The 12,640-nt window shown below is 45.0% G+C and overlaps 1 protein-coding gene across 2 annotated transcripts in view; it reads right to left on the bottom strand.

Moving 5' to 3' along the window:
* Positions 1-12,640, bottom strand: part of GRID1 (glutamate ionotropic receptor delta type subunit 1) — a 680,971-nt gene that overhangs the window by 219,209 nt on the left and 449,122 nt on the right. For both annotated transcript variants that reach the window (XM_069460227.1, XM_069460228.1), the window contains exon 6: positions 1,596-1,766. In XM_069460227.1, coding sequence (XP_069316328.1) covers positions 1,596-1,766 — 171 coding nt within the window. The remainder of the gene's footprint in view (positions 1-1,595; positions 1,767-12,640) is intronic.

Genomic DNA, 12,640 nt, shown 5'->3' on the forward strand with positions numbered 1-12,640 from the left:
GTTGAAGAGCCCATCTGCACCTCACGGTCCACACCAAAAGGAGGCATCACAGCCCTTGAGGACAGACACTTTCCCCTCTCCTCCTGCACTGGGTGGGGGTGGGCACACACTGCCTGAGCCCTGTTGTCTAATGCCACTTCTGTCCACGTAGAGTGTAGGAGCTATAGATACAAAGGCCCAGTCAGGGGACTTGCCTGGCCCTCGCCACTTCTTCCAAACTCCACAGAGCAGGAGGGCAGAACAGACCAGCAGCATTGCAAAGTACGAAGTCTTGCATCAAGGGCCTTTCTCTCTGACCCACGTGCTCTGGGCACCCCAGTCCCTGGGTCCTGCAGAAGCCTCAGGTCCACTCTCTTGGGCCCAACCTACAACACTTCAGAAAGACCCCAGACATTCTGATGGGCTCCCTGGAAGAGTGGGCACTGGCAGGGTGGGAATATTCCAGCTAAAATCAGTGTCTGCTGTGTTTCCCCATCAACCGTATTTTTCATGTTTACGTTGTATTGAGGCATGTTTCATTTTTTTCCCTCAAATATAAGGCTATAGAGTAGACTCAATACTTTGCCATATTACACATGTCCATAGCCTACTTGAGATTCCAATAATCCCCTCCCCAAAGCGCATGGGCCCTGATATGGTGATGCCCAATGTCCTGGGGTGGGGCTGATACTCAGGGGGCAGATACAGCCGTCTCTGTCCCGAAACCCTGGTTTCTACTCCTTGTGGTTGGCTGGGTAAAGAAGGTGCAACTAGTTTCAAATGCTGAATGGCAAGCACACCCCAGGTACAAGTTTCTGGGCAATTCCCACAGACCTAAGTGGGAGAAATGTCCTTCTGTCCTGTGATTCCCACCGAGCATCAGTGAAAGTTTTCTTATACACAACGTTCCTCATGGAGAAGCACTCTCCACACTCTTCCTCACTGCTCCCAAACATCCAGAGAGAAAACCACCTCTCACAACAGGCACGGAGCTCCCCATCCTACCCCAAGGCCCCAAGGCAAGCTGATACAATTGCACACAGGCTGGGAGAGTGGTCGAAGGACTGACCATAAACACTTGGTATTTGGCTTGGAAGGAACAGGGCAGGTGGGCAGGTCACGGTCTTGCTCTCCTGGCCCTCCCTGCCCAGCTGGGAATCCAGCAGTGTCCTGGGTGACTGAAGCCTCGGCACTCAGCACATGTGTGGACCAGTCCCTACGTGCTTTGCAAGAGCCATGTCTGTGTTAGGAAGAGCCTACAAGAGGTTCAAAACGGTGACTTCCCAAAGGAAGACTCCATCCCCAGCCCTGCCAGACGAACCCACTCCCACAAAGCAGGCATCCCAAAGGCCTCAGAGACAGGAATCTCTCTGCCCCCTAAGTATGTAAGTTTTAAATACCGGAGGCACCCAGTGAGCTGACATTCCCTGTCTGCCAACAACAAGCATAATTGCCTGCTGACGCTGCTCGAGACACTGCCCAGCCGACCGGTTTCAATTTCAGCAAACGACAGAGTTCCGGTAATGACAGTCGGTGGGCACCGGGAGGCCCCTGGGTGTCTCCCGCAGCAGGCCGGGGGCGTGGGTGGGATGCCCGCGCGCAGGGAGCACACTGACCTGCAGCATCTGGAGGTAGCCTTCCTGGGGGTCGCAGAGCAGGGAGGAGATGCGGTGGTTGTTCCTCATGCATTTCTGATTGTCCTTTGCAGACGGGAAGATTTGCCGGACCACAGTCATCCTGCCAAGGGCACTGTGCACCAGGTCCAGGATCTCTGGGTCACTGATTTCCTAGAAAAATAACCAGACCCAGGCTTACCATCAACTCTGGAACTGTCTCTGCAAAAGGCCTGTCAGGAAACGTCCAGACCCAGGGCCTGAGGGTCGAATGCCTGAGAGGTTAAGGGATTGGACCCAGGTCACACAGTTCATTAGTTGCTTATTTACGAATAATACTTGCTATCCTTAAGGCGCAAACAGGATTAGTCAACATTTTCCCTGAAGGCCAGAGAAAGATGGCTAAGGCTGAGCACCGACACACTGGTTTCCACGGTGTCAAGCTTTTAGGAGCCACCGCTGTCGATGCCATGGCAGGCATCAGCCAGACGTGAAGGCCACGCGCGTCTCCCTTTGGGAGTCGTCCACCTGACTCAGACAGCAAAAGCTGGGTTTCTCTGAAATAGTTGATAAAAATGCAACGAGCTTCCCTGAATTCTTTCATAATTACATTTGTTTTATAAAATTATTTGTCTACAAATTTTGAAAATACATCCATCCACTCCTTCATTCCACAGAATCCACCCAAATCTCTGAGGCTTGCTCCACCCTGAGCATGGGGGATGTAGCGGTGAGCACGTCAGGCCTGATGCCGTCCCTCGAATGTCACTGGATGTGCTAGTGTCCGGGGCGAAGGCAAGCCCGTGCTTTCCACGGCAGACACGCACCAAGCCCTTTGCACACATTAGCTCACTTATTTAGCGCTCACGACATCCCCGGGAATTCTGAGAGGCAGACGCTGGTGTCCTCCCACTGAAAATGAGCACCGTCAAGCATGGAAATAGCAAAGGGGCCGCAGGACGAGGCTCCTGTGAGGACTTAGACAGAACCCGGAGGATGACTTGTCAGGCAGAGCGCTGTGTGTGTGTGGGGGGGGGGGGTGCAGTTGAGGTGCTGGTGGTGCTGCAGAAGGTGGGGGTGGGTGGCACCCTGTTCTGGGTAGCAGCAGCGGGTGTGCAGTGCCACAGGCCTCACCAACCCGGGAAGGGGCACGGCGGCTGGCTGTCCTCAGTGGGTGCCTGTGAGGGGCAGAGAGGGGCGCTCAGAGCGGGACTAGAGCCAGACTCAAGGCCAGATGTGGGGACAGGGGTCCGCACCCCCAGCCAACATGCCCACACCGAGGGAGATGCGGAACCCTTGAAAGCTGTGGGGCACAAACGAGCCACAATCAGCTTTACATTTTCGAAAACCTCTGGCTGTGATATGGAGAATCAGAGAGGAGGAAAACCGGAGGAGGAGAGGGCAGAGGAGAGCGCCAGGCTCCACAGCGAGGCGCACACAGGACTACGAAACAATGGAAACCGGTGCCTACAGATGCTCCTCCCCTTACAACGGGGTTATGCCCTGACAAACCGGTCATAAGCTGAAAATACCGTAAGTCGAAATGCATTCGATACACCTCACCTACCAAACATCACAGCTCAGCCCCACCTGCCTTAAGCATGCTCAAAACACTGACATTAGCTGCAGGTGGGCAAAATCACCTAACACAAAGCCAATTTTACAATGAAGTGGTGAATACCTCATGTAATTTATTGAATAATGTACTTAAAGTGAAAAACAGTGGTTTTAAAGGTGCTCATGGTACGGTTTCTACCAAATGCCTATTGGCACTAACATAAAGTCAAAAAATTGTAAGTCAACCCATTATAAGTTGGGGACCATTTATCTAAACCAAGGGTTTCAGTGGGGAGAGAGGGATAGTCAGGTCAAAAAAAGCTCTGGTTCATGACCTGTCTCTAAGAAGTGATTAGATCAGTGGTTGGTTGCAAGAACAGATTTTAACTGTGAATAACTATGTTTTAAAATAGGTCTTAAATCCTTCTCCTTCCAGATGACACTTCCTAGCTTTCAGACACTGTGATGGTACAAAGGGAACTAACAAGGTTAGAAATTAGTGAACAGTGGTTTCAAAATCATTTAAACAAGAAAGTAACATTTTTAAGGATATCGTGGTGAACAAAGCATTTCAGGAACTGTCTTAGGAAGCTGACTGTGTGACGCCTGGTCAGCTGAAACCACGTGCTGGATCTGGGAGAAAGTAAAAGTTAAGGATTGTGTCCTTTTAGGATGATCAATCGTTCCTGAGTACACTGAATTACAAGGATTGCAAGAATTAAAGTGCTATGACATATTGAATTTGGGCTTCAATTACTAAACTTTGTATTTCAGACAAAAGTCTGTTCAAAGGAAGATGATCTTGTATCAGAACCAACAGACAATCCAACAAGGACAAGTTGGAAAATGTCCACAGCTCAGGACCAGCAGATGGAAGGGCCCAGAACACAGGTGGGCTTCGGAGGGGGGCAGAGGGTGCAGCCGAGCCTGGAGGTGCACACTCAGCTCCGCTCTCGGTTGCCATGGTGACCAAGGCCCTGCCCCGAGCACAGGATGCAGATGGGAGAAATCACATTCCAATCTAACAGGAAGTAGGAGTATTAGAAAAAGCAATGAGAGGATTACTTAGGTATGCCTGGAGAAGGAATATATAGGATTTGGAGAGGAAATATTTTATCTAGAAAAAAATAAAGAGACCATTAAGAACATAATTTGAATTATGCATAAAGGGGTGAATCAGAGCCAGCACACCTCCGAGAGGAAATGGACATACTCTTGCCTTTTGTTTTTCCCACATTCTCTTGATGGCAGAGGCCCCTGTAGGAGCAACCAGCCACCTCCCTAGAAGGCCTTTTGTTATGCCTCACCTTCTTCCTCAACGTTCTGGTGGAGAATCAGTAGCACTGAGCTCTCCCCACCACACCCCAAGCAGGACCCTGGAAATCAGATTTCCCTGCAAATCTGCGGGGGAGCTGACTCCCAGGGTGGCACAGTACCTTTCTGTAAGTGCAACCATCACCTTCCCTGGCCACCAACCTGCCACAGCTCCTGGGGTGAGGGGCTAAGTGAGCCAAGGGCAGCCACAACATCAGGGGCTCGGCCCCTGCCCCAAGCTGCCCTTCTGCCCACCCAGCACCCCTTAAAGGCTTGGCAAGCTGACTGCCATCCTATTAGCTACCAAGTTCCTTCCTCACAGTGAGGGTCTGCTGGAGCCTTGTGGACCTCCCTGTGTCCCCTGGCCCAGCTCTCATCCACTCGCTCCGGGTCAGAGCACAAGCACTGCCTGCCAATGCTCTCCGCACTCTGGGACTCTCCTTCCTGTCCAGTCCGGAGATGTCTGCAGTCAGAACCTAAGAATCCACGGGAGCAACTTCCCGATTCCTTGGGGACGATGAAAAGGGTCACTTCTCCTCCTCGCCTCAACTCCAAACTGTGCAACCACTCAGTTCCAGCAGCTCTGTGCCAGGCCCTGCTCCTGTCCTGTGGTCCTGCGGGGAACCTTCAGTACCACAAGGGTGCATATCTTTTTCTAGACAAAAAATTTCCTTTATGTTCCTTTTCCAAGGCAAAGCTAAGTGATTTGCTCATTGCTTTTTCTTATATTCCTTCTTCCTGATGGGTTAGAATGTGATTTCTCTCATCCATATCCTGTGCTCGGGCAGGGCCTTGGTCACCACGGCAGCTGAGAGCGGAGCTGAGCATGCAGCTCCAGGCTCGGCTGCACCCAGGCTTCCCGCCAGGAGCCCACCTGTGCTCTGGGCCCTTCCATCTGCTGGTCCAGCGCTGTGGACATTTTCCAATTTTCCCCACCTTTGATTGTCTGTCATTCCAGTACAAGACTCTGGCTCAAGACACATGTTCCCCCTGAAGAGGGACAATCACATCTCATTCTCTTCCTTTGTGTCCTCTACAAGAAGGACAATTTTGCTTTCGATCAGTGAATTAAGTACATGCCATTTCTGGTTGTTGTTATGTGAGGAGTTTCTCCGTGATGGAGTCTGAGAAGGTTTGCTCATTCCTAAGAAGACCTGGAAGAGACAGCGCCCTTCTGCCTCTGGAGTTTCGGGTCACGGGCAGATTCTCCCGAGGACGGGCCTATCACACTGCAAAACACAGGGCTCCTGAGAATGCTGTCTGGACTCTGAACCATCCTGCCCTGAAACGTCATGACCCATCTCTGAGCTTTCCGTAAAGTGAAACAATAAATTCTGAGATCATTCAAGGAAATTTGATTCAGAATTTTCTGTTACTGTAATCAAAAACAACTGGACTAATACTGAATTTATGAGACTTGTAATTGGGTTTAGAGCAGATTTCTATTGTATCTAAAATTGTCAATTTCTTAAAATATGAGATCTCAAATGTGGCAAAATTTGAATGGTGGACATGTGGGTGTTTTTTTATACCTCTGTACCTTTTAAGTTTCTTAGAAATATTTTATTGAAAACAGAAAATTACTGCAAATGTCTCACTCCAAGCTGGGTTGTGTAGCAAAGAGGATAAATTTTTATAATGAGGAAAAAAATTTCAAAATGATAATTAAAGTGGTAAGGATATCTTTTATCTAAATATACATTTTGGCAAACCTCATGCAAAACTCAAGCACAAAGAAGTTTTGTCTGATCTGTAAGACTTCAGTAAAAATTTTTGGTATCAGGGAAAAATATTATTAAACATTTATATAGATTTCTAAACTTATATAGGGCTACACAATCACATTATTAATCATTTCCTGTTATTTCTTAGAAAGACCTAGATCTATCAAACATCTGTGTGATACCAGCATTATTCCATCTATGGAGAAGTAATAAAGTTTATTTTCCTCCTCTATACCATGGCATCAGTAATCTAAAGTTGATGATGGTAGAGGAACTTCACAGACAAGGCCGGCTTGAGAAAAGTTGAGAAAATAGAAGGAAAATTCAATAAAGTCATGATGAGAAAATAACTCCCACTTAAGTCAACAGGATTTTCAGAATGTCTGTTGCACTCAGATCCCTACTGAGCATCCAGGGTGAGGCAGGCCAAGGCTCCGTGGAGATGGGGATGTCTTGGCGAGGAACAGAGGGAGGGAGAATGCTGCCAGAGCTTGGTGTCGGTCACTTTTCCAGGACAGAGGATGGCAGACAGAGGGCCATCGTCTCTGGGATTCTTCTGACCAGAGACACGCCCTGTCTCATTAGTTGTCCCCTAAAAACTCAGGGGTATGCATGAGTCTCCCTAATTTATGCAGGCTGCAGAAAATCACCTAAGAGGATCTGCTGCTTTGCAAAGTGTGATCCGTGGGCCCACGGCATCAGCATCATCTGGGAGTTTGTCAGAAATGCAGAGTGTCAGGCCCCACCCCATACCTATCTAGTTAGCATTTTAACAAGACCCCCAGGTGATTCAGAGCCATCTTGAAATTTGAGAAGCCCTGGTCTTAGCTATCAGGCAGTAAAGTGATGAGACTGTAAGATCTGCAATCTGGTGGATTTGGGTTCCAATTCTGGCTTCTCCTCTTGGCTGTGTAACTTGGACAAGGCACTTAATTTCTTTGAGTATCATCTACAAATGGGATAACAGTACTTCCGACGGTTCTGACATAGTTCAGTGACTTTGATTCAATGGAGTACAACATGGCTAGCACAGCAGCCAGTGCTCCTTATCCTTCTAACTCAAAAGCTAAAGCTCTTTCTTCTCTTCAACCTTTGAAAGCCAGCGAAGACCTGCCTCCACCTAGCCGCCACGCAAGCCATAGCAGCCCTTTATCTGCCCCTCCTGTCACCCTGTTGCTCCTGCAGCCTCCTGCACACCCCAAGGGAGCCCACCTGAGACCACCCCAATTTGCATTTAGCTCTTTCTTGCTCCTCACCTCCAAGAGATCCCAGGTACCCTACGCTCCCTGCCAAGACATCAAATCAGGACTCAACTATCATGCCGTTGAAAAAAATGGACCATTCTTTGAAAAGTAGTACAGCTCCCTTTGTTTGTATAAATGACACAATGACTTCTGCTCGCAGTAGAGCCAGCATTCTGCCTGCCCCTCATGCCCTGGGGTGCCCAGCGTGCAGGTGGCAGGGCTTTCCCCATCCCACCTCCTCCGTCACAGTCCTTGCCATGAGCAGGCCCTGTCAGCCTGGCCAGCAATAGGCAGCGGACCCTGTTCCCTAAAGACCAACACCTAGCAGGACAGATGTCCCCCCAGGCTCTCTGCTCCAGGTCTGCTGGTTTACCGGGAGAATCTGCTATCCCAGTCAGAGGAGTCCAAAGAAAGTCCTGAGAGCTTTGCATTGATTCTACTTCATTGAGTTGAGCTTGTTTTTCAACGTATTTTCCTCTATTATATTTGTCCATGAGCAGAAGGTGGATATCTGTCTCCTAATAAGCCAAGGGAACTGCACACGTCCCCAGCATTTCCTGGGGACAGTCACTGAAGCTCCCCCCGCTGGCTGTTAGTTATAGATGATGAGCAGACTTGGGAGGGCCAGCTGTAAGATTCACCCCCCTTCTCTGCAGCTCTCTCCCCTTCCCTTCTTTCCCATTTTCACTTTCTCCTTTTTCCGTTGTGTTTACTATTTGTCTCTCACTCTCCTCCCTCTCCCTCTTTTTCCTTCCCTCTCTTTTTCCTCTATCTTCTATGGGCTTCTTGGCTTCCATCAGCCTAGCAAGTTCTAAATTCTTGTAAATCCATTTCACCCTTTCATGCTCATGCAGTTTCCCTTAATTCCAATGGACCCACACATCCAAGGTAGGTCACAGCAATTCCCAAAAGTGGTTTAGCAGTCACCAACCTTACCCTCACTTTTTCAGATGTGATACTCCTGAAATATGCTCTAAGTTGCATCTGAAATGTAAACTTCTCCGAGTCTAAACCAAGGTTTTGAAAGCACTAAAATAACTGGAGGGACAAGCTAAAAATAGCCTGGCATTTGGAGAGCAGAGTACATCCAGAGTCCCCGCAGTTCAACAACTCAGGGCAGAGTCTGAGTAGAAGTTATTCAGGTAACAGGACTCTGCAGTCACAGGTAGAGAAGTGAACCTGCCTGCCCCCCGCCCAAGCAGTATGGAAATAAGCCCAGAAAAAGGGTTCCATTTTTGTACCCATTGACCAACTTCTCCCCATTGCATCCCTTCCCTCTCCTCCCCATTTTCCGGTAACCACTGTTCTACTCTCTACTTCTCTGAGATCAACTTTTTTTAGATTCCACTTATGAGTGAAATCATGTGATATTTGTCTTTCTCTGCCTGGATTATTTCACTTAAAATAATGTCTTCCAGGTTCATTGTTGTCTCAAATGACAGGATCACATTCTTTTTTATGGTTCAATAGTATTCCAGTGTGTACATACACTACATTTTCTTTATCTGTTCATCTGTTGTTGGATCCGTAGGTTGATTCTGTATCTGGGATATTGTGAATAGAGCTGCAATAAACATGGGGATGCAGATAACTCTTCAACGTACCGATTTCATTTCCTTTGGATGTATATGCAGAAGTGGAACTGCTGGATCATACGGTAGCTCTACTTTCAATTTTTTGGGGAGCCTCCATACTGTTTTCCATAATGGCGGTACTGATTTACATTCTCAGCAACAGTGTCTAAGGGTTCCCTTTTCTCCACATCTTCACCAATTCTTGTTATCTTTTGTCTTTTTGATAAATAGCCATTTTGATAATGAGTGAGGTGGTATCTCATTGTGGTTTTTAAAAAATGTTTTCAATTGACACATGATAATTGTACATATTTATGCACTAAACAGTGATGTTGTAATAAACACAATGCATAGCGATCAGAGCAGAGTGATTAGTATATCCATCATCTCAAGCATTTTTCATTTCTTTGTTTTCAATATCTTCCTCCTAGCTATTCAAAACTACGTAATTTATTATTGTTAACTATAGTCATCCTACAGTGCTATACAACTCTAGAACTTATTTACTCTCTCTTGTGAGTCACTGTGATTTTGATTTGCATTTCCCTGATGATTAGAGATGTTAGACAGTAGGCATGAGTTCTGGTTTTCCATCACACAGCACAGTAGGGCAACTATAGTTAATAATGTATTGTATATTTCAAAATAGCAATTGGAGAGGCTTCTTAATGTTCTCACCACAAAGAAATTATAAATATAGGAGGTGACAATGCATATATGTACCCAAACATCACATTGTACCCCCAAAATATGTACAATTACTATGTGTCAATAAAAAAAAATGAAAAAGGGTTTCAAGATTCACATAAGGAAATTCCATATACTGAGATCCAAATTGCATAAGGATCCTCTGGCCCTTTACTGTACAGCCCACAACTCTGATTCAGTTCAGGACTATTGTAAATTCTCAGTGCCCCCCACAAAAGGAAACTGCGGGTGCTAATCCATTGCTCCATCTACGCTGAAGTTAAAACCAGAACCTGCTCCTCCAGGACCGGGCACACGTTTCATATTCTGCTATCTTCCCAGCGCTGAGCACCAGGTCTGGAAAGTAACGGTGAAGGAAGAAGAGAACGGAAGACGGTAAGAGCAAGGGGCGAAAGAAGAGAGGGAGAGAGGAAGGGAAAGAGGGGAGGAGGGAAGGAGCTCTTCAGAATTACACACAAACACACGCACACAGATGGAACCTCAAAAATTTTAATATTTAAAACTTGACCTAAGTAACTATCTCCATAACACAAAGCCAATGCTTTTCATTCTGTTGTTAAATTTTTAAAAGCCAGTTGGGCCCTTTAATCTGCAGCTTACTCCCCAGGCAGATATTCAAACAGAAAAATAAATATAATAGCGGCTGATCCTTCACAGCACTCATTTGCTTGCTTGTTACAAACCACTTTAATTATTTTGTTTGTAATACCTATTTGTTTATCTCAGGGGAATATTTAAATCTGTTTCTATTTGTGCACCACTGTCCCTGCCACTAGGAAAATGAGACCTTATGTTTCACATTAGCACCTCATGGTTTTTTATCCCCAAGGAACTGACAGAAAATTATAATTTTAATTGCATACACAACTTTAAATGCTGAAAAATTACCCATAAAATTTCCAAGGATGATTTGAAAATAAAATTGCACAGCCCAGAACCCTGAAGTGCCATGGTTCTGAGGTTTTCAGCCCTGTGTTTAACGTATCAAAGTCCTTCCATCTGAATGAGAACCAATTGTGTAGACCCAAGTGTAAGGATCTGAGAATATAAATTCAGAAGGACATGCAGCATGGTGATGAAGAGTGTAAATGCTGACCATGATGGATTAATAGGGGCTGATTTTACCTGTCACCTTAAATAACTAAAAACAAACAAAATATATGAAACAACGGTTTTCAGACATTGGACCACAAGCAAAATTGAACGACAGTGATGCTCAAGAGAAGAGAAACAAATGAGGTGAGCCTGAGCTTATTGCTCAGAGAGACTTTCTCTTTTGTAGCACAGGAAAGAGAAACTCAGGAAGAACCCAATGGTCCCCTTGAGTTGAAGAGAGAAGTTGGAGGTTTTAGGAGGCCAAGGCAGTTAGAATTCATAAGGCAAACCTCCAGAGAAAAGAGAGCTACACAAAAAAGTTCTCCAGAGCTCTGCTGAGCCTTCTCTTTGAGTCTTTAGCTGAGTATTGATTAGCATGTGTGTGAGGAAACCCTGATTCCAGGGAAAGGACACCTGGAAGGCACATGTGCGGCGTCCTCAGTAATGGCTCCAATCAGCAACAGACTAAACAGATGTGCCCAGGACAGCTTCAAAGCAAGTCTTGAAAATCAAAATATTCCTAAGTAACTTAACTGTGTCCCAAGGGAAGAAAACAAGTAGTTAAAGGAATAAAAATGAATAAAACACTGAACCATGTAAAATCACAATGTCTGGCATCTAATCAAAAATTACCAGGCATGTACAGAAGCAGGAAAATACAGCCCATAAAGAGTAGAAAAATCAAGCAATAGAAACAGACCCAGAAGTAATACAGATGGCAGAATTAGTAAAACAGGACATTAAAACAGATATTGTGAATATTATAAATACAAACCATATGTTCAAGAAGATAAAGAAAAACATGCACATGATAGGGAGAGAAATAAAAGACAGAAATTGAATTTCTACAAATAAAATGCACAATATCTGAGATGAAAAATACACTGGATAAAATTAACAGCAGATTAGACACTGTAGAAGCATGATCAGTGAACTGGAAAATATGCCAACAGAAACTGTCCAAAATGAGTCAAAGAAATAAAAAAAGACTAAAAAAATCAACATAGCATTAGTGAGAAGGGGACAATTTCAAGCAGCCTAATGTCCATACCATTTAAGTCCATGAGGGAGAAGAAACAGAGGGAAGAACCAAAAAAAAAAAAAAAATTTGAAACACTAATGGCAAAATTTTTCCAAATTTCATGAAAACAACACACAAGCACATAATCAAAGAGAGACAAAGAAAAAATCTTAAAATCAACTAGAGGAAAAAGATCTAATATGCAAAGAGAAATAAAACTAAGAATGACAGCTGACTTTTCATCATAAACAAGGCAAGCCTGAAGTCAGTGAAGTGGCATCTCTCAAGTACAGAAAGAAAAAAAAAATTTTCCTGGATTTCTATACACAGCAATAACAAGGCAAAATAAAGATGTTTTCAGAAAAAACAAAAGGTAGAAAATTCATCCAAAAATATAGATTACGTGAATAGTCCTATATCTACTAAAGAAATTGGATTTTCTGTTAAAAATCTTTTCATCAAGGGTCTGTAGGGGAACCTTTCAGATCCAAATAACTTCTTGGTGAATTCTACATGCAATTATGGAAGAAATAATACCCAATTCTACACACATTCTTTCAGAAAGTTAAAGAGGAGGAAACACATTGCAACTCATTTTAGGAGGCCAGAATTATCCTGATAACAAAACCAGACCAAGGGTTTACAAGATAAGAACACTACAGACCAATCTCTCTCATGACATACATACAAATTTCCTTTAAAATACCTTAGCAAATACTTCAGCTAAAAAACTTTAGCTAATGTTGAATCCAATAATTAAAAAAATAAAAAGGATAAAACATCATGATCAAGTGGAGTTCATCCCAGGACT

Source organism: Eulemur rufifrons, chromosome 28 (assembly GCF_041146395.1).
Source record: "Eulemur rufifrons isolate Redbay chromosome 28, OSU_ERuf_1, whole genome shotgun sequence".
Classification (NCBI taxonomy): domain Eukaryota; kingdom Metazoa; phylum Chordata; class Mammalia; order Primates; family Lemuridae; genus Eulemur; species Eulemur rufifrons.